Below are 24,142 nucleotides of genomic sequence, written 5' to 3'. Positions count from 1 at the left end.
CTCGCCTGGGGACAAAATACAAAATACATCATTATCATAAGCCTATATCCCACTGTACCCATGCACGTACACTATGCCCTTTTACACACAAACGCGTATATAATGCGCAATTAATTAAATAGGCTTTAGATCCTACATTAGGGAATTTTATGTAGCTATTACATAATAAATCCAACTGCAGCTGGCAACTAAGCTGGTGATTCGCCTTTTGGTAAGCGATCAACACTGCCTATGAACATTTTGAGAGGTGGGAAAGCTGCAAATACGTTCGTTTTTAATTTTAAGGGGTAAAAGATCAGGAATGGATGGACGACGGTCATCAAAATCAATAATTATGATAAAGACAATAGTAAAACTAAATGATATACTGCGTATTTAAATGAACGGTTTGTACCTATTGAGGATTCGATTCGACAATATTCTGGTGACGTAGGAGCGGTAGGAGCGGTGGGAGCGGTGGGAGCGTACCTTGCGGGTCGTGGTCGTGGTGCGCGGAGGCGCCCGGCTCGGGCGCGGCGGCGCGCGGCTTGAGGAAGTCGTTGAGCGACGGCTGTATGGCCAGCTCGTACTCGGTGAAGTTGAACAGCGGCGGCAGCGGGCGGCCGTTCGGCAGCCGCGCGGCCGGCTCGCGCAGCTCGTCGAAGAACCCGTGCGCGCACGCCTGCAGCGGCGACAGCCGCGCGCCCGGCGTGTACTCCAGCAGCCGCGACACCAGCGAGATCGCGTCCGGCGGCGTGCACGCGCGGAACACCTGGACAAATACGCGGTCACGTTTAAAATTCTAACTTAAAGTATTCATTGGAACATACTTATAAATAAAATATTTTTTATGAAGAATACATGTTCTACCCATTGTTTGGAAATGTGAAAATAAAAAAAAAAACTTGAAAATGAAACTATCACGAATCCTCTATAATATATAATGACATATTACCAAAGGTAACAATAAAGCATTTCAAATAAAATATAGATGAATTTGACTGATATGGACAATAAATTTGATGTGTAAGAAAGCACTTTCGTTGCTAAATAAAATCACTATGATTAAAAATTATACTAGTATTAAGGTTAAATATTATGAATTACGCAGTATTACCAGTTTATACTAGATGAATTATATAAGTAATGTTTCATATCATGTGAACGAAAATTAAATGTAAATATAAAAAAATTGACAAATCCATACTGAACAATGATATGAGTTTCTGTAGTATGAAGAAAGAATAAACGACTACTTAAAAATTATACAAATACTCATATCTGCTGCATATCGCAATAAGAGCAAATACAATAAATTTAAATAATGAATACTACAGAAAATATTAACAATAATATGCAATTGTATTTTTAGATAAGTTATATCAACTATATGAAGTATTATAGTAAATATAGATTCCGTTCATATCTAAAATGTAAATGTTATTAGTAATTGTGAAGAACCTCATAAATATCTCAAAATAATAACACTGTTTTGAATAGTATTAGTTAAAATAATTATAATAATATAATAATATTGTTAAGAGAAATATATTTTATATATAATTAGATTTATATTACGTTGTTAAAAATATTGACCCAATTAGTTCATGTTAAGTAGTTTTGAAGTGTAATAAATATTCAAAGTATGATATGAATTATTAATAAATATATTTATAACAGACAGATAGAATAAGAAATAAAAAGTATTATGTATATAGAGGATATAATACCAACCAAATTATAAAATTATACCAAAATATACTAACCTCAATGTAATAAAACATAATATATACATAAATTATACTAAGGTCAATTAGATTAATGATGAAATAAAAAAAAGTTAGTAGTAATTAAATAATAGATTAAAAATTAAGTCGTGTAAGTATATATAAAGAATGATTTTAAACGCATCAAATTATTATTCAAACTGAATCCCAATAAGCAACGTAGTAGGATTTTTATAATTAAATTACAGTAATAATGGGCTTAAACACTTTGTATAATAGAAATGTTAGCAAATGAATATTATATAAGTGATGTGGGGGCGACATGTACATTGTTAATCTCTTGTTAGAACATGGGGTAATGTTATATATATATAATGATAATTATATGGAGAATAAACTTCTTTTTTTTTTAAGATATTAACAATGCGAATTTGTTCCAAAGTGTATAGTAAACTGAATTACCGGCGAAAATTCAATATTTTTAGATGCCTAAAATATGTGCTTAATTACAAAATATAGCTCCACTAGCACATTTTATTTTAATTAAACTATCTATGATATGATTACAATTAAACCTATAAAGAATTATGATATCATATATCAGTTCGCCATACGAAATGAAACTTTGCATAAACGTAAATACATATTTTTAATTAAGAACACTGCACTCGTTGAACGCACACTGAACACCAACAAAAATCAGCAGTGGAAGACATCGTCAACCAATCGTCAAAAAATTAGTCGTCACGCCTTACTCATGCCTAGGCGTTGTCGCAAGTCTTTTCCAGGGTAGAATTTAGCATTTTGTCAGTTATTAACAAATACTACATATATTATGTACAACTTATAATTGATAAGAAAATCTATTGTATTTAAACTGTATGTAGCAATATAGTTGTATGAATTTTGGGTGAGCTATCACTAATATAGCTAAAAGCTGACAAAAGGCTAATTAGGATTAAATGCCCACATTTTAATGAAACATCTTTTACACAGAAAATAATTGGTATAACATCAAAATTCTACACTTTTTAAACGTAAAATATTGAATAAAATAATACTATGTAAATTATCAAATATGGGCATTCTGTCTAGGTTAGCGGTGTCTTACTCTGATGCGCTGGTGGTCAGTGGTTGACTTGGGCATCGTCATTCGCTCCAACAAATACTGCAAGTACGCGTTACAGTCATCAAAATATTTTCAATTACAGAGATTTCGATTCGCAATCCGCGTGATTCCATCTGGATCTATATATATACGACGATTCTTTCTTGTCATGACACAAGATAAAAGTACTCATGATGCTTGTCTACTTTTATGATCATAGATTCTTCATTATGTCAAGATAGCGTCTAGGAACTTATGTAATATTTTGTAGGTAAATAAACTGTTTTAAATGTAATTACATAGTTTCGAAATACTGCATATGTTATTATTTTAGGTTGAGATTTATTGCATGTGTATAAATAAATATAAAATATAATAAATGTCTGATGCGCCATGTTAGTTTTATAAGTATCTATGTATTTTATATAAATATTTCAAAAGTTAATAGCAAGTTTTCCAAATAATTAATAGTAAGGCGCTGCGTAAAATAATTAAATTATGTATATATAAGTATAAAAAGTGTATGCACATTAAAGCTATATACAAATAAATAAATATAATACAAAAAAATAAAACACATATTGTATAATAACATACAACATGTATATCGGATGTTATTATTGAAAATATCGTATGAGAATTGAAACAAAAGTGACATTTACCTTCGCCCAAGGATGACTCTTGATCTGTGGGAACTTGAATTCCGTGTAATTGGGATTCATTTCACGAATCTGTTCCCGCGTTGGTGTTCCAAGAACCTGTGTTTAAAATATACATTACAAATATATTAATCATCTAAAAATGCAGCCCATATGTATTATTAAAATATTTCTATCTACTAGTACCGAAAGACATAATTTTGTTATGGTGTGAAGCATGCCCAAAAGTTTTAACTTGTAATTGTCACAACGTAATGACATCTAAACCTAATTGGAGTGCCTATGTTTATGATCGGTCATAATTTGATGAAATTACATCTTTTATCTGTTGAAAAAAATTGTACTGATCTAATGCCATATTATACATATTAAGAAATAGTGAAAAAACAATTATTAAGCTTATGAAAGGTGCTTGGATGCAATTCGTTAGTTCTTGTATACACATTACACATGTTTAATTGATAATTAATAACAATGTAATCTTTTTACACTGTAAATTTTTGGATATTATATCAAATACAATGAATTATGTTTATGAGCGTAATTTCATACGCATCGTAATTGATAGATACGATACACCATGGTGACCATACATATACATATGTATTTCAATTTTTTTATATAAGAATATGCATTAATGTCGTTACAGAGTAAGGGTTTGATTTTTTTACCAAAAAAGATATACAGATATAGAAAATACAGATAAAACATAAAATTATAAAGCAAATACCTTGATAATCTCGACTAGTTGGTCGACGCCCGAGTCACCGGGGAATATTGGTTGGCCCAGCAACAGCTCGGCCACTACACAACCCGCGCTCCATACATCTTTGCAATGAATAACAAGTTTTATGTTAAATATTTATTGAACAAGAGTAAATCAAAATGGAAAAATACCGAACTAACAGATAGTAAGTTTTATAAAAAATACAGAAGTTTAGGATATTAACTCGTTATATGAATATACAATAATTATATAGGCTATTATATTAATCTTGTTTGTTTGTTTTTCTTTCAAACACGCGACGTCACAACGAATCGGTTAGGAGGCGAGAGAATGACATAGGCTACTTTTTATCTCAGGGGAACATCTCATACCCGTATGAAGATCTATTATGAAAGATGAATGAAGACACTATATTAAAAATGTTAAATATCTGACAACTATTTTTATTATTCTTTAATCTTTAATAATAAGCGTCGTATTTGATTCATTACCAAATAAATGAAACGTTTCATCCACATAACTAGATAACTAAGCTTGAGAACACATTGTCAGTATTACAATGTTCTAAGACGAAATTAGGCCACAAGCTATTTGTTGTTTGTGTTTAATTTTTAGTTTCTACCTGGGTAAACCTGTTAATTTACTCTTATTTGCAATTTTATATATGCAAGTACAAAGTTTGTATTTTTTCCATATCTCTAACATTTTTGCGATAATCATTTCACATGTGTTATTATTACGATATTTTTGACTATTTTTCGTAAAAAAAAAACTCACCGATCTTAGTAGTATAGTCGATCGCGCCAAAAATGAGTTCGGGCGCGCGATAATACCGCGAGCATATGTATGAGACGTTCGGCTCGCCGCGCACGAGGTGCTTCGCCGAGCCGAAGTCGCACAGCTTCAGCACGCCCGTCTTCGGGTCGAGCAGCAGGTTCTGCGGCTTGATGTCCCGGTGGCAGATACCGAGCGAGTGGATGTACGCGAGGCTTCTGAACAACTGGTACATGTATAGCTGGAAACGTTTAAGCTTGTATTAGTGCTAGTGACCACGCAGTCGTCGACATTCCACAGTAACTACTCGTATATACGAGAGTATATTTGCGTGTGTGAGTAACAAATGCATGTTAGTGTGAGTAAAGCTATTGGTGAACTCTTATCATACTCTATTTGAACCTCAAAATGAGACAACATTAAAAATCTCTAGCAATTTTTGTACAATGGTTCATAAAGACGTTTTGTGTGCTTATCACGAATTATATGTATAATTGTACAATATCGAGATGAATTTTATTCGATTTTTTGATGTAGTATGTACTGTTATTACTTGGAATACATAGAAATATCAACAACATGGAATAAAGGGAAGGAAATCATGATAATTGAATGAAACATGATAAAAAAAAATTTTACAAATGAGTATAATACTTTTGGAACGTTTTTTTTAAGCGGTGAAATCTTGCATAGATGCCCACGGCCTCCGGAGATAAAGCCGTGGGTTATGTTGGATTCCTACCGACCAAAACCCCACTGTGTTCCGTCGAGCCGCTTTAGAGAAGGGGCCATTCGTCCGCGACCCCCTCGGATATAAAACCAAACTTAAGACAACACTATGGGGGTTTAGGACTTGACTTACAACATTATCATATTGTATTAAAATAAAGTTTTGCCTTGTTACTTTCATGGACGTCACGACATAATATATTCCAGCAGTAGCTTAGAATGAAACAGAAATACATACCTTTATAAAACTAATGGGTATGGTTTGTTCATCTTTGGAGTAGTGACGGGCAACTTTATACACCGTCTCCGGTATATACTCCAGCACCAAATTCAGGTACACTTCGTCCTTCTGTAAACAAAAACCAGTTTGAAACTGTTCAAACCGATTATTATTACTGTATGCTTTCTTTTCCGAATAAAATGTGTATTTTTGTATATATAAATAAAATACATAATATTACAATAATAAACCTAAATGCAATAAGGAAAGGACAAACAGACACAAAGTTATACCAAATATATAACAGCTTTCACCCGTTCAAATCAGAAGCGCTCGTTACCTGTATCATTAATAACGAAAAGAAACACATTAGTCAATATTGTCTTCCCTTGCAACATCAACAAATACAGCTCTCAAAACAACTTATGTAACCATTTCCATGATTTCTAGTAACAATAATATAATAGACCACCAACCATAAACATCAAAATATCGTCAAGGCATCAGATTCAATCCCACCCGGCCATCTTTCTTGGGGAATTTTAATATCGAAATATAATTATTAAAAGGATTTGAGGTTAATCGCAAATTAAATTTTATTTGACGCTAACGAATAAAGGAAAAGTAATGATTAGGGTATCGCATGTCGAGTAAAAATAATAAAATTTTATTTATAGTTCTACGCATAATGTAACGTAATGAAATAATAGTATTTAAAATACTAACTCTCACCAAATTCACTTGAGTCTATCCTTATCAGGATGCTTTGCTATTAGTATTAAAATATGTATATTTTATTCGATTGAATCATTCAACGCGTAGCCCGTAATGTTACCCACGTGTGACACAAATTCATTCGAGATAAAATCATATACTATGTTCAATATAAAATATTTTATAACACGTGATGATTTTCATTATTACATCCATGGTTCGATCAATTTCAAATATTAAAGTACAACTTCTATTAAGATGAGTTAAGAAATAGCAAGCAAATATCCATCAGAATAACGCGGAATGAAATAGTGCATAACTGCTAAAACAAAAGCTCAAACGAAAAAGAACACAAAACAACAAGCAGCATTTGTGGTTCTAAGAAAAAAAGACAAAATAACATGGTTTGAACGAATGATTTAATCGAAAGGATGACGATGAAAATGATAAACGAGCTTGAAACAGCTCCGATGTAAAGCTCATAGCTGATATGATGGGAGTCGCTAACGCCAATTCATTTAACACACAATTAAAAGGGACTATTAGGTCACCGACTGACAGTCTATCGTCTATACAGTGTGTATGAAAATGTATGTAGTGGACGACACAAATATTCTTTTCTTTGAATATACAAATCGGTAACCCTTGCCAAATATCTGATAGACCTAAATGTGCGTTAGCACGCTAGCGTAAAATTTGATTGAATCATTAGACATACTGTGACTTCTAGGGACTGCATTGCGTTTAGCAGTGAGCTAACAGCCTCGGGTACTGCCACCTTCCCCCAAATAAAAAAATCAAATACATTATAACCTAATTGGATTTTAAACAGAAGTAAATAAAAATAAAATAAACACAGTAAAATGTAAAGAACTTGTAAATATATTCACCTTTTCTCCGCTGGAGTAAAAGAAGTATTTCAATTTGACAATATTACAATGCTCCAGTCGTCGCATTATTTGAAGCTCTCGGTTCTGTAAAACAATAATACGACATTTATGAGGACAATGCCTTACATACAATTAATTTTCATTCACAGTTATATAATGTTCAGCTATCCTAAAAACATAAAAATTTATAAAATAAACCTTCCATTCTGTGCTTATATGTGCATATAAAATATGAACACATGAATTGACTCGGCGTACATCAAAACAACCGAATTTGCACGCAAGTACCGTTCTTTTGTAATATAAAATTGGAAGATACAGTTAATATTCATGTTTCCTATTATGTGATTAGGTTTTTGTTTTACTTCGTTACCTCGAGAAGTTTTATGTTTTCCTGTTATGCATTTTCCTATACACAATGAATACCACATACATAAGGACGAACTACGACAAGTGCTCACCTTAAACCTTTTGTCCTGGAGCACCTTTTTGATGGCAATGAGCTCGCCGGTGTCACATAGCTTCGCTTGGTAGACGACGCCGAAGCTGCCGTTGCCTATGAGCTTCATGTCCGCATAGCTCACCTCCTGCGGCCGGTCGGGGCCCTGCCCCGGCGTCGCTACCACGGTCGTCACCTTAGAGCCGTCCTTGCCTGTAACGTGTTCATAATACGATTCAATACACGCACGCGATTAGTGACATTCTATTTTAAGCTGCTTGCTTACAATAACCGTTCGCATTATCAACACGTAACTTATAATGAAAAACCGATTCGCGATAAATTTTGACGTTTATTGAAAATTTACGTGCATCCAAAAGCTTATTCAATTTGTAGTTATTTAAAGATGTTCTTGAAGTTATGAAAGCAGTTATTATCAGTGCTTTTTCTATGTTATATAATAATAAAAATTATAATTTAATACACTTCATAAATTAATATAGTTTACGTAATGGGTAATAAATTTCTTTAAGCCGAAGTAGTAAAAATACAACATACTAGCTGTGACCCGCGGCGTCACTCGCACGGTACCCAGGTTAAAATTAGCCTATACGCTATTATCTATCTCTGTATCAAATATGATACACATACAATAAGCTGTTTTCGCGTGAAACAAACATCCATACTTACAAACTTTCGCGTTAATAATATTAGAGGGATATAAATATAACACATAATTCAAAGTTCCTACTCCAACTGTCAATTCGATTTTTAAAATCAAGTTTATAAAAACCAAATCGATTATCAGTTTGTACTGTTCACGATATCTTCATTCATTTGTTTTGTTTTGCTGCTATTATTATTATTTTTTATTAAGCTTTATCTTTAGGTGTGTTTTTAACAATTATCGATATACGTCACTATTATAACGACTAAATAGCAGCACAAAACACAATAAAGTTCTATGATAGTTTTCAGTATGTTGGTGCTTTAAATAATTACCTCTTTGGTATACACAATGCTGATAATCAGGCAGTTATTTGGCAAAGACGAGTTAAACAAATATTTGCAATAAGACTACTTATCATTATCCTAATGTTTCTTAAAAAGATATTTTATAATTTTAATTGGCACATTAGACGCTTTTCCAAAAAACAATGTTTAATGATACGCGTAAGTTAAAAAAAAAACGTAAATAAGTTTAGTTGTTATTTAAAGCCAAATTAAATGAAATATTATTACTGTTCTGTTAATTTCAAATTTCGTTTTACGGTTCAGTTCGGTTACGATTCTGTATTTATTCTTAATTTACACCTGCCAAACATCGGCTGTTTACTTACATGAGTCCTTTTGACCGTGAACCTTCATGTTTAAGAAAAGTGTCTATAATATGTACTGTCAATTAATATTGAAAACAATTATACATCAAAGAAGAATAATTTATGTTACAACTTTTAATAATTTTAAACATTTATTAACTAATATTTTAAACAGGAACATTTATGAAACCCTTTTCAATAAATACAGATTAAAAAAAAAAATGTTTGTGTAATGTGTATGCATGTGTGTTTGTAATGTTTTCACACAAAAATTACTGAACCGATTTCAAAAATTTTCACATTAGAAAACTGCATCTTTACTGAGAGACAAATGCTATGTGCCACGGGCGAAGCCGGGACGATCAGCGAGTTTTTAATAAATTAAAATTGCATAATAATTTAATTTCAAAGTTGCAAAGTTCTGTGGAAGTAAAATGTTTAAAGTGTTTACAGGCTATTGTGAAAAATCGAAAACTTGACGAGGACAAGAGACTATGTCACAAATGTAGGTATTTTGCAAATATCAAGGTTCTCATAAAACTGTCTTGAGTTGCAAAATAAATAAAACAAGTGGAAGAGACCCTGACCAAATAACATTTCGGGACGAGTTGGGATATCTTTCCTGTGAATGTATGCGTGCGGTCGTGAAAATAAACCTTGCGCTTATATAATATTGCAAATACATTGCATAGACAATTATAATGACCTTCCTTTTAGAAAATCCGGTGTCGCCTGAGCGCACGGTAATTAGATTGCGACGCGTACTATCTACGATATCATAGAAAACATGCCTATTACGTGTGATTTTTCTAATTGAATAAACGAACGACAAAACAGCGACCCAGGGAAAATATAGCTACGGGGATCGCAGTTACTATTAAGTGATGGTGTGCCGAGGCTATTGCTATAAACGGAATGAAGTATATTAGATAAACAGGCTGATAAACAAGGGTGTAGTGTTGGGACTTGCGTCAGTAAGAGTTGCTATGGGTGTGGTTAAAGACGCCATTTGCTATTGGCATTTCACACGATAAACAAAAGTGGACAAAAGAAGGCTGGTAAAAAAAATGCAATTACGAGAAAACAAGATTTTTTTTTAATTCTGTACTGAATTATAATAGATGTATGGAGAGCCTGACTAGATCAATTGTTTTATCATATTGTGTTAGTCGGATCTATTTCAGTTGTCGTTTTTATTGGTTTCATCATCTCTTTACTGAACTTGAGCAAGCTCTATATAATGAGAACTAATACCATAAAATGATTTAAAAGCAAGAATTAATGTTAATGTATTATGGTATCGATATCTATGTCAATAAAGGTAAACCTGATATAAGTTTACAATAATATCATAACTAACGTGTATTGTGCCACCCCTAAAATACATGTAGGTATATATTACAGTCGTGTCAATTTGAAGCCACTCAGATGCCTCTATTGACCTAGAAAGCCACCGAAACTGCCTCCATATTTAAGGAAGTATATGTACAAAAATTGGTATATTATTAGTTTCGCCGCGCCGCTACAAATAATCAGGTTAATTTATTAAGATTTAAATCGATTCAGCTTTCGCTTAAAAAAAATTCAATCTGCCAGTTTGGACTTTAGAATCGATTCGATCTTTGATTGGACTTTAGAAAGAATCGATTTTACCCTATTTTTAAACCCTTCAACAAGTTAGTTATTATGAAACATTAAAAATTGTTATATACCTACTATCTAAGGTAATTACAATTTAGTGATAACAATTTTAATTATGTATGAGAAAGACAAAATGTGATAGCCGTAAAATTCAAGGTAGATAGATACATAGACATTGTAAATCTTTATTTAAAAAAAATGTTACGATAATGTTGCTTTCATATTATTCATTAAAGCCACCGACCGACCCAAAACAATTAATTAAACTGTATGGTAAAATTGCAATTTATTCTAATACCGCTTATCTCATGAAATATACCTACTTACAAAAATAATATTACTGATACTTAATATTAAAAACTAGTAATACAAGAACTAGTGGTTAAACAATAAATAAAGATCAAACAACAAAACACACACCCAGTGAAACCAAACTGTTTTAAAGCAGACATTCAGCATTTTGTGCGACTATCCCGTTACAACATATAAAATCATATTATATTATACTCATATTTACTTCAAGTAACATAGTGTAAAAATTTAGTCGTCGCTATGTTGTTAAAGGATCGTCGTTACACGATAACATGGAACTTGTGACACAACACGAGAACATGAACAACTAATGTACTACAACCGAGCTAATGCTGTGCGCCACATCTAGCACTTACGATGGGAAGCGGCGCTTTTCTTTTCCGAAGCCAGCTCGGTCTTTTTAGGAGTATCCACGTCGCCTGCGTGTCGCAGCAAAACACAAAAGCAACATTAGAACATTGAAATGCACATAGATGTAAGACGGAAATTTATTACAATGTGTGAGGTGATCACGGGCAGATTAAGTCAAGAAATTATGGAAATGAATGCAAAACTCACTAATACTGCGCCGAAGTTTCTTACAAAAAGAAGATATCCGATCACATGCGCGACTTAATTGTCCATTTTTGTCTGTATCAAGTATTCGCAGAAGAGATGGTTCGGAACGTGCGCCCATATCTCCTGCGGGCCGAAGGGCCGCATTCGTGGGCCCATCGGAAACTCGTAAATTGTCTAAGCATACTGGGCCTGCGGGACACTCCAGTTTGGCAGTGTAACGCACGCGAGCGCGCTTCGGAGTAAACTGCCGGCAAAATGTGCCGCGCACCCACCCGCCACGTACAGAGTGCTCGCTAAACTAACATGAAAAGTGGCTAATATACAAACTTCAGCCCTGTTGACTATGTAATGAGACTAACATGGGGCAGTTATAAGGTGACAATGAAGGTAAAAGCACACACACATGATATACTTATAATAAAATATTAGGCAACACAACATTAATTATAAGTTACGTTTATATATTTCTCTATGATGAACCTATTAATTAGGGTAGGGATTTAAGAAATGAATTAATTAACTTTCTTCCTCTAAGACTATCGTGATTAAAAACATGAATCTTGATCTTTATCTAAAAACATCTTTATATATCAACGTCACTGCAATGATCAGTATCATGCCACATGAAAACGCCGTGTCTACCTTTTTATACAAGTAATGATAATTTTCTGTCGTGACGTCAGCCATACATGTATATATAGTAAATCATTTGTATGTTAAACAGTATGTACACAAATTTTGACAATAACATTACATATAGTGCAACTCACGGAATTAGATCTGAACAGAGAACATGTTTATGAGAAAAAAGTTTTTTCTTGGTAAACATGAGACACATTAAAGCTTGATTTTTTAATTTTGAACAAATGTTTGCAGTTAAACTGAAGAGATAAATGGCACTTAAAATTTCAGATCAAATCAATGGGCCTTTTCAATACTTCTGGCCCTTATATTGAAAATAATAAAAAATCAAGTACAATGCGTCAAGTTGAAAATACTTTTTATGAGAATACAACGCGTCATTTCAAAAAAGCGAAAAGAAAATATGCGTGCGTGACTAGTTTCCATAAAAAATATATCCACAATGTTCATAAATTAATAGTTACCCAACAAGAATTTTTTGTAATCATTTAACTAATTGTGTAATATGCAGAAGAATAAGACATAGAAAGTTCAGAAAAATTAGTTGAAAATTAAATTTTCTGTCTTACAAAAACTAAATATATACATATATAATTATATTTGATTATTTAAAGAAGACCACGTGATTACATTACTTAAAAAATATTAGATCTTAAAAATGACAATAACGTTAAAGAAAGCAACGAAAATAATGTTTCTCAATATAATTATCATTTTGAAGAAAACTTACCAAATTATCGTAACGTGCTAAATTTAGGTACTTAAACGCTACACAAAGTCTTTTCTTACATACCTGAATAAATTTAAAATTAATTTTGTAGGAGGTGGTTTACCTCCATAATGACATGACAGCCAAAACGCCCACGAGTTTAACTTTTGAAAGATTGACTTCACTGTTTTAGGCCACGTATTTTCATTTATATATTTATTTTCTTTTCTTAAGAAAGCAAAGCGTAAAGTAATTCTATATTTTTCATAGCTCGAAAACTATGTACAATGTACGGAGGACTTTATCTACACATTACTATCCTACTAATATTATAAATGCGAAAGTTTGTAAGGATGTGTGTCTGTTTGTTGCTCTTTCACGCAAAAACTACTGAACCAATTGCAATGAAACTTGGTACGTACATAGCTGGACAACTGGAATAGGCATTTTTTTTATAGCAGCTAGTATAGTATAAAACAAAGCCGCTTTCTCTGTCCTATGTCCCTATTTATGCTAAAATCATTAAAACTACACAATGGATTGTGATAGGATTTTTTTAATAGATAGAGTGATTTAGATGGAGGTTTATATGTATAATAACAACTATTAAACTACTCTGAATTTAACGCGTGCGAAAGCCACGTGCAAAGGTTAGTAGATTCTAAAAACAACGATAGAAGATTCTTCATTGTACATATTGTTGTATATTGGGAGAAAAAAAAACATTTAATAAATTATTAATTAAAAACGAAGACTGACAAAATATATGTAATTCTAAAATTATACTTATTTAATGCTCTTATCAAAAAATGAATAAATGAATTGTATAAATGAAGAACTATAATTTTATTTCTGATTAATAGAGATATTATACTTGGAAAGCATATTAATCATTAGACGGATTGAAATTATCCATAATACAGTGACAACACATTCCCTCGTCACAGCTGGTGGCAGATGTATTGTTTTTGCAAGACGACACCACGTGATCTAATTCCCTTTGTATACAACTCGCTTCAAAATATGACCGATGCAGTCTTTGACAGAGAGTATAAAGGAACCGGTCGCTCTACCTCTGGACGTACCGTGAACTTGCGCTTGTTACTACGCGTTTCAAACGATGTTTTTATTTATCGGCTTTAACTTTACACGTCTTTTACATGTTCGCAAGAAATTAAAATCGCCACGCATCCTACAATATGAAATGAGTTAATGGTAACGTTGCTAAAAGCTTACAATAAATATCGAGGTCGACCTTCAGAAACTGTGCAGTCCCTAAATTTATGGCCGTAGTAGCAGCACTGGATGGATATTTAAAGTATAATATTAAACTCAAACGTTTATTCACTTAATTAGACTTCGAGTTTTGTTTCTTTGGTTTTTTAATTTTTTTTTAAATAATTGTTAAGAAAAATAGTATTTTAAAATGAAAAGAACGAAAAAAATGCATAAATGTAAGGGCATAAATTATGGTATTATTATGGTAACACCCTTTAAAACAGAAAACGCCTCCTTTAAATGCTGCATGAAGGAGTTAAATAATTATATAATCTGACATAAGAACAACGATATTTTGGATATGTATCAACATTAGCATGGAAAATGGTAGCATTTATTAAACCGCTTGTTACCGCCGCACAACTCAGGCTACACATAGCTTTCACTTCATTTGTGAAGGTATTGAAATTATTTGTAATGTAAAATTTCAAATAATATTTATTATACGATGAAATCATTATTTCATTGAACTGACGTATGAGTGTATATTTATTTTTAATTTTTAGCTAAGTAATTCTATTCCCGGTGAATTGAATTTTTGAAAACATTTAAATGCAGTTCTTTTCTTTTTAAAAATAAAGAAATGTATCCTGCTACCCACAACAATAATACACGAAGACAAAGGATATTTATATATACATGTTTGTCTTCATGGTCCTTGATAAAAATCATCAGTAAATGACCGAAAACGTCATGTAAAGGATAAAAAACGGTCATTCACCAACTATCTTAGTGAATGTTAACAGTCACCAGAGTATCTTAACAAACGCTGCATATCATACATGTACGGTAACATATAATAGAATATCTAGACCGGATAACGTTACCGATACTGTCAAAGAAAATCAGACTTGCTATATTATTAATACGTCGCTGTAAGATAATACAATCTTGTGAAGGTGTAGGCGTTCGCGGTGCAATAGCTGATCGTCCTTCCCAATACCTTAGCGTTTAGGTGATTCTTCTAACCACTACCTAATATATTGTATTATTATCTATCAGAACTACCATTTATGTTAATAAATAATGAAGATAATTAAAAGTATTTGAGAACTCAACAAAATTTTATAGAATTCAATGAAAATGATAATTCATCCATAATAAGTAGATATAGTAGGTATATTATATATTTATAGTTTTATATCGGTCATATTTAACTAAATAGATAACAAGGTTCATTTCATTTATAAATATAATTTTTTCGTATCCGGAAAACTCTACCACTCTAACTTTCAACTACTTAACAAATACTCATTGACAAGCCAGTTGTGGACTTGACTTTGGGGGCACCGAATTTATTAAGACTGCACTATTATTGGAAAATTTGTATAGTTTGCATATTACGGATGAAATCTCTCATCTTATGTTTCACATTGCTAATTGAATGAAAAAGGCGCGAGTATTTCTATGCAAAAATGGGAGAGCAAAACTTAATTACGCAATATCAATATTATTATTATTATTCGAAAACTCGTAAAATCTTTAATAAGTCTAAATAAAATTGAATTTTATTTATTTCGCAGCTTGTTGTAAAATCCATGACTGTACGGAAGACAGGTGGAATGGACACATCAATCATAATTGCTATAGAAGAAAATCAATACTGAGACAAGCAGCATTGGGATATTCCCAATAACGGCAAACGAACAATAAACACCCATATAATATTCTATCATTTGTTGTAAACTATCGTTACAATTATATATATGTTGTTTTTATATTTATAGAAAAAAGCTTTCCAAATGAATAAAGAGAAGTACGCATTTGTAACGAAGACTGGCCTTCGGATGCTTGTTTACGCGTACATGTTTCAGAAAATATAATTTCGAATGTTTGGGACTTTTGAACTTCAATTGTTGTTGTAAACTTCGCATTAGTCACGTATTCGTCTGAATGAAGCACGTTGAACAGTCATTGTGAATGTAGAGCAGACACCAATCCATGCATATAATGTGTATTACTAAAAAATTAACATTCCTTTTAATTATACGAATCGACAAGACATTGTAGAAAAATTAGTCTTCATTAAACTTTCGCCTTTTAGTAACCACTTTATTTCTGTGGTTTCAAGAGCAGTTGAAGCAAGTGGTTCTCGGGTGCGATTGCTTCTTGAACTTGTGGCGGAAATATGGGCCAATCCGATAAATTCCTCTTAATTTTTTTTTTCTTTCAATCATCGTTCTATTCTAGTTTTTTCAAATGATATGCATAAATGTAGAAAATGCATATTGTGCATAATTATATCTTGTCCGATCTTTTTGTTAATTGGAGTATCATGAAACGAATTTTTTGATAATTGATGATCCATTCCAATATTATGTATATCTTTATCTCTATTTCAGTTTAACATTCACCAGTTATCAGATCTTATCAGGTTAGTGTTACACATATATCATACAATAACAGCTATAAAATCGATGACGATGGTATATTAGGAATATAGCCTTTATAAAAATAGATACCAATTCAACATCTTACGTGTCGATGCAGAAATATGTGCCAAATAATTTAAACCTCTAAAAACAATGCTTATGTATTTACTCACAATTACAATCTCTCACAACGTCAACTAACATTTAGCAGGGTTCTTAAGGCATCATTTTCGTAAGCTGTTATCGATAAAGTCTAAATATTAATGCCATTTTCCTGCCTAGTGACAATTAAATGAATCTTTTATTATTTTCCATTAATAAGTACATTATATATTACCTTTTTTGGATATCACGTAATTCGGGTCTGATGACTTCGTTCGGCTATGGCGAATTTCAGCATCACCGTTCACCGTGTAAGTTCCTCTACGTCGTAACATTTTTACAATACACTTGTATTACACACATCAGTAGAAAACACCATCACAGATACGTACATGATTAATCACATTCCGGATATAGCTAAATCAGGAAAATTAATTTACGTAACACCACTCGACAAAGCGAATATGCCTTAGCAGCAGAAACCTAAGCCGGAGAACGCATCTAAAGCGAGACATATAACAACCGCCGCTGCGAATTAGATCAGTTGAATGAATCGATGTCTTTGACAAGCGATTGCAAACGCAGCTGACGACGTCGTAGCAAAACTCGTGAGTGGTCAAGTGAGCGAAAGGCAATTCGAAAACCGAGAGTACGTTGGCACGGTTACACCACGAATGACAGGATGGAGTGCTCTTGCCTCGACCGCATATGATAGCGAGATCGCCGACACTCGCTGAAGTCACTGATAACATTTGCGATAACGTGGACAAGTGAGTATATCAAATAATACAAGAAACAGATGTCATCATTTGCGTATATTGATTGTTTATAGTGTTTCTCTGCAAGATTTCGCAATGTTTGATCTGCAAAAATTTATCACGACGTACTTTCTAATAATATATCAATCTAATAAAAATTTGTTTACAATATTGATATTGGAATTTTTCTAAATCCAAGTGAATTTAAACTATGAGGGCGTTACTGTGAAAAACATTCGAGAAAAATACATGGATATATTATTAGTGTTATGCAAAAAATAAAAATAGGAGATTTTGCCTTGTTGCCCTGACGCCTTATACAAAAACGCGACAAGGCCAAGAGCGTATAATGCCGGTGAATACTTAGTTGAAACAAGTTAATATTAAAGTCGTAATTAAATAATATAAATTATTAGACGAACGTTTGAAACGTTAAAGTTTGAATCGAATGAAAAATCCTCTCGTTGTTTGCATATAATAATGGACAGAAGGATGTAAGTCCATGTGCATGTATGTAATATTTTCAGAATTGCAGTTTTTGGATAGTCTTTAACAGGTTCTAAATACGTGTGGCAAATTTAATAAGGGTTTGTAAGTTTGTTTGTTTGACTTTAAGGACGGACATATATTTGTTACAGTTAAAAAATATACGTAAAAGTAGGAAATTTTTCCTCATAAAGTGAACGAGAATATAGAAGAAGCAGCTACTGCTCGCGATTTCTTCCGCGTGGTCGAGGTGGTCGAAATGATGCCCGCCACCCAAGTGGTCAAGCGCCCTCTGGTTCATTATTTTATTATCTTTACATATTATATTATTGTAATAAACGTTTAATCATTTTGGCCCCTTTCTCACGATAAATAGTAGCCTACGTCATTAATTTCATATTATGTATCTTAATACAAAGTTTCGCAGTATTATCTTTAAAAATTACGTTTCCATTCAAACATTTTTCGCAATAAAAACCAGCCTATAGTCTTTCTTCGGGTCGACTCTTTCCCAACCAAAACTAAATTTCCACCAGATTTTATGTATCAAATTTCATCAAAATCGGTTCAGTGGTTTAGGTGTGAAAGTGTAACAGATTAACAGACAAACAGAGTTTCTTTCGCATTTATAATTTTAGCACACATACCAAAATCAAAATTTAGGAAGAATGTGATATATCTGATATATATATAAAGAGAGGCTCTACCTCTAAACTACCTATATGTCTGAATATAATACTTTTATCAAATTTGTTGCATATAAGGTTTCATATAAATATCCATAATAAAAATTGAAAACAATTTTAGGATTTTATCATTAATTTTTTCATATTAGCATGAACAGGGAGGTTTAACTTCAGAATCCTAACCGAAAACGTATTCGTTTAGACATAGAAAAATAATCGTATCGTAAAACGCACACAAAAAGAGATTAAGTAACATCGCTTCATTTTAGTTGAAAATAAACTTAATTCTCAACTTTCATTTTCACACTACGAGCGGCGAAACATTTTTTTTACATAACTTTGTAATATAACGGGGTACCGACTGGTAACATCATGAATTGTTTAACCAAGGTTGCAATGCATCTTTATCAAAAATGCACGCCTCGTTTTACAGTAGGTGTTTAACCGTAAAGGCGGCCTCGTGAATTTTTTAGTCCTCAACTGTTTAACTTTATTACACTGTGTTTCTATCGTATTAAGGTGCTCAAGACTTTTAAAAATAGATATCACAATATTTACGAAAACAGGACTTAAAAAGAAATAGAAGGAAACATTTTGCCACATTAGATCTGATTTTAATTTAGCGAACACAGCTGTATTATTTAGAGGTATCCTTAAATTTTTACTTTATGAGGGAATTACTAGCCTATTCTTTTCAATTTTATTAAAGTACTACGTGATCTAAGTACTAAAAATAATATAGATTCTGCGCCATTCAGTTACGTTATTTCAGTTACGTTATAAGTCTCAATTCAAACGATTTACTTACTTATCTAAATTACGAAATAAAGTTTATATTAAAATTTGAAGTAAGAGTCCGGCAAGATAAAATAAACCGTTATAGAAATGCAGAAAGGATTTCTAAGTACTATGAAGCCAACCGTGAATAGAATCGCGGTTGCTGCCAACTTTACAGGATAGTTGAAAAAATAGCACTGCCAATAAAAAAGAAATGGTTTAAAATTTTCAATTATATATTTTTAATTAATAAACTCCTATCATTTCTTAATAATATAAAATGTCGTTTTTTGAATATAAAGCTTTCTGACAAAATATTAAAATTCGCTTTAGTTTATTTAGTAGCGACTATGAAAACCATAAAAAAGATTAACAATTTAAATAGCCCGTATAGATGCATCTGTGTGACGTCACATGCTTGTCAGCAAGAAAAAAAAAGTTTTATGCGAAGTTAAATTATCGGTGATTTCTATATTACAACGTTACAAATGTGTGCAGTGGTATCTGCTGCGTGGTTACCAATTACCATACAGGTGACTGACGTTTTACTTTTAAGTTGTAGACTCTTTAGTTTTTTTTAAGTCATCATTTTCATTGATTACCATCATAGTCCTTTATTGATCACGCTGTAAAATAGCTTATTCTATAAATAGATAAATAGTGGAGAAATTAATAATCCTACTAATATTATAAATGCGGAAGTTTGTAAGGATGTGTGTCTGTTTGTTGCTCTTTCACGCAAAAACTACTGAACCGATTGCAATGAAATTTTTTACATAAATAGCTGGGCAAATGGCATAACACATAGGCTTTTTATCTCGCTATTCCTACGGGATACAGAATTACGCGGGTGAAACTACGAGGCGCAGCTAGTAGATTATATTTAAGTGAATGAGTTAAAAAAAATCATGAAAAATGACTCGTCTCGAAATGGTAGCAGTGACTTCTTGAGTGATGAAGATTTTGTACGATGGCGATGATGCTGGATTGAGCGATGTAGAGAAATTCTATTTAATTCTATAAAAGTGTATCTTAGTAACTTTTTTTTTTTCAAATCCTACTCATAATACATGAGGCACATACATAATACATGAACTATGTACATGAGATTGGCGCAAAATAGATTTAAAATAGCAAAAAATGCACAAAAACATTAAATAGCATTTAAATTATAGCTAGTAGCTAGTGGGTATAAATAATTATTAGCTTTTTGTGTCTTTATCGATTCTTTTGCACATTTATATACTAATGACGTTTACGAGTTATGCGAAAAATATGGTGACTTGACAGTGCTATTACTTGAATCGCATTTTTCAAATGACATTTGAACATGTAATTCACAAAACGACAAGACATGGTTTGCATTGTAACACATTTATTTGAAGCATAAATAAGTATTTACTGAAATCATGAATTTAATATGTAGTATTCAATAAGTATACAATAATTATTGTAGTATTTAATGATTATGTATTGTGTAATACCAGTTGAGGAAAATTTAAAGTTTAAACTACCCACTTGTGATTGAAAATTTTTCTGAGGCCATTTATAATAATTCGGAAAAACCCACATGCTCTGACAAGATATAGCTGTGTAATTCTACACAACTTACCATAAGCATAGGAATACTTAAAGATTTTTACAAGCTAGGAGGGTTAACTTTAAAACGCAAAGAGAAGAGCTTATATTTAATTGATTTGGAGACTATCACAGCCTAGACATGAATTTGTCTAGTATTAGGTCTACATTAAATGTAGATTATATATCAATATAGTAAATATTAAGATTTTTGAAAATTAACTTTACATTAAGTACATATTTTCCAATTACATGTTACATTAACTCTTGCATAGTAACAATCACCATTGCACAATTATGTCACCTTATAATATATCAAGACAATATGTCTTTTATTTTACTGGATTTTTTTATTATATGTGCAATAAACTGTTAAGATAATTAAAAATTAAAACAATACTCGTAAATATTGACATTTCAACTGTACACTCATTAGATGGCAGAGCACAATGTTTTATATTTTTAAATGCACAAGAGGAAAATTATTGATGGAATTAGTTGTTTTAATAATAATTAAATTTTCTTCTCAAGATTATAATAAAAATATAACAAAACAAAACCAGGAAAGACTAGCATGGGGCATAGAGCTGTAAATTTATTAAATTCCATTACTTATAAACATAAACACATTAATATTATATTTAAAGACCAAAAAGTCCATAGATATGTGTCCCTAGTTGTTAAAAAAATCAAATTATCATTACAATAACACTGAAAAGATTTTCATCAGTTTTTATTTATTTAACATTTTTTTTTTTGTTTTAATTATAATATCATGTAATTATTACATCATTATAATTATAATATCAAGCATCTGTTCATTGTGAATTATCAAAATTTGTTGAGGCATAAATAATTTTTTTTCTTAATAATACAATAAATGCATCAGTTATGCTAGTCTGATATCTTGATTAGTTAACAGATTTGAGTGTATTAAATGAAATCTATATTAACAACAAATTATTATATTAAGCTTTAGAGTTTGTTTGGTTGAATATACTAGTCTCTGAAACTACTGGACCAATTATAAAATTCCTTGACCGTTAAATATGTATGTATATATGCTACATATAAGATCTTTAAGACTGTCAAGTGAAGTCAGAAGACTGAAGTCTTAAAGATGTTATATGTAGCACAGGTGAAGGCACTAGTTTATAGATACATGGAATTTGAATAGAGTCAAATAAACAATGAAACCTACTTTAGGATAAATGAAACACATATCAAGAAATAATTAATAAGTAAACTAATAACTCTAATTTAATTTTCATGTGCACTTATTATCACAACAAAAACAGCTATTATATGAAGATATATTTAGGTCCCTAGATAAGAATTAAGAATAAATCATAGTACAGAAATAAAGGATAAATTAAAGGAAGAAAACACGTTTTTTTTTTAATATTATAGAGTCAATTATAGTGCAGAGTCAAATATGCACTTAGTGAACCTATACTTATAAAATAAATGCTAACAAACAAATTATTTTTTTTTATTTGGACACACTAATCTCATGGACAACTGTGTGATCTCTAAGTACTTTATGTTACATACATATATGGGTAAAGCCAGGGCAGACCACCTTTAGAAATTAGTGGTGTGTCCTAACCTGGCTAGAACTACAGAATACAGTTAATACAAAGAATATGCTCACGTAGAGACTGACATACAAAAGAAGTCTGTATGAATAAACTTTTGAGTATCTTTGTATAACATGCCCTTTAGAAAAATCTATGAATAGATTAAAAATAGTAAATGCATTTAAAATAGAAAAATTATTAGTAATATTCTTTATGTTCTATGATAAGTTAGGTAATTACTAGTAAATCAATATTGTTAGTTTATCCATTTAGATATTGCAATACATATTTTTATTTTTACCAACTGGCTTTTTCATTCAATTCATAATAAATGTGTATCATGTAGTTGGTACACCATATTTTAAACTGAATTACATTTTAAACAATTAGACTTTATAGTTAAATAATTAGCCACTAATAATATTGTGATAATGATTAAATCTGTGCCATGCAATTTTTTAAAAAGCAGGTTGTCGTCATTCTTTCAGTCAGCAGATAATATGACTGCAAGTAAATGGGCACACAGGTCACTTGGCCTGGAAGTTCATTACTTCTGCTAATGATAAATCATGAACTGGCAATTATTTTGAATATTCATTATATGTACTGTATGTATGACTGTATGTCATGATAATAGCATAGTTAATAATCTTAATCACATTTGACCACAATTCAGTATAATCATATTTGTTATAAAAATATAATTCATTATATGACATATCTAAACCATTTTTTTTCGATATGATCACAATCAATTTAACAGCTGTTCATCATGCACAATGTTTTTTAAAAAGTACAAACCTATGTAGAAATATTCAAAATTTACTACCTGCTGTTACCTATACACTCCAAATAATTAATTGGAATCCATTTAATTCAAGACAGTACCATAGAAAATTACGTCATTAATATGTAACCTCACGAAACTCAGTCTAATTAAAAGATATAACATGCCTGGGAATTGGTGCGAAATACGACGTACGTAAATGATAAGCTAGCTTTTTCCTAAAATTTCACATTTTGACAATATGATATCTGTCAGGCATCGGACCAAGGCCTATGTGGCAAGTACGATCTATATCCTATAGCCGTTATTGCTTTACACAAAATGAACCTTTCTGCCAGTATCGATTAAATCTAAAAATGACTTAGGTTATATGTATTTTACGCAGATACGTTAATTCCTATCTTTACAAAACTGTAGTATCAGGAAACGTCACAGCGTAGGAAATCACGATGGCCGACAAAGAATGGTTAAGTGGTACTCACTACTAATTTTTACTCCTCCTAGAGGTGGTTTAGGTGGTTGATTTTCAAATGTCTTTCGAACGGATTTGCTGCCCTCGGCGAATGACGTGGTCCTAGGGCGCCCGCTCAT

At 31.7% G+C, this 24,142-nt stretch overlaps 2 protein-coding genes across 3 annotated transcripts in view; one reads left to right on the top strand and one right to left on the bottom strand.

Annotated features, from left to right (window-relative positions):
* The window catches only part of LOC119832751 (semaphorin-2A-like), a 511,596-nt gene that overhangs the window by 427,885 nt on the left and 59,569 nt on the right, over nt 1-24,142 (top strand). The gene's annotated exons all lie outside the window — the stretch shown is intronic.
* On the bottom strand, nt 395-24,142 carry LOC119832823 (glycogen synthase kinase-3 beta-like). The gene is made up of 10 exons (XM_038356602.1): nt 24,047-24,142; nt 11,797-12,094; nt 11,595-11,657; nt 7,989-8,179; nt 7,528-7,611; nt 5,942-6,052; nt 4,978-5,215; nt 4,204-4,301; nt 3,477-3,572; nt 395-751 (listed from the first exon to the last, which is right to left on the bottom strand). The coding sequence occupies exons 1-10, from the start codon at nt 24,140-24,142 to the stop codon at nt 395-397; spliced, it is 1,632 nt and encodes a 543-aa protein (XP_038212530.1).

The sequence above is a fragment of the Zerene cesonia genome, chromosome 16, assembly GCF_012273895.1.
Source record: "Zerene cesonia ecotype Mississippi chromosome 16, Zerene_cesonia_1.1, whole genome shotgun sequence".
NCBI lineage: Eukaryota > Metazoa > Arthropoda > Insecta > Lepidoptera > Pieridae > Zerene > Zerene cesonia.
This window is presented reverse-complemented; position numbering and strand designations above follow the sequence as displayed.

Coding starts and splice junctions, on each gene's coding strand:
- LOC119832823 (XM_038356602.1), bottom strand. CDS start 24,142: ATGAGCGGGCGCCCTAGGACCACGTCATTCGCCGAGGGCAGCAAATCC. Junction 4,302..4,977: donor CGACTATACTACTAAGATCG/GTGAGTTTTTTT, acceptor TTCATTGCAAAG/ATGTATGGAGCGCGGGTTGT. Junction 752..3,476: donor AGAGTCATCCTTGGGCGAAG/GTAAATGTCACT, acceptor GTATTTGTCCAG/GTGTTCCGCGCGTGCACGCC.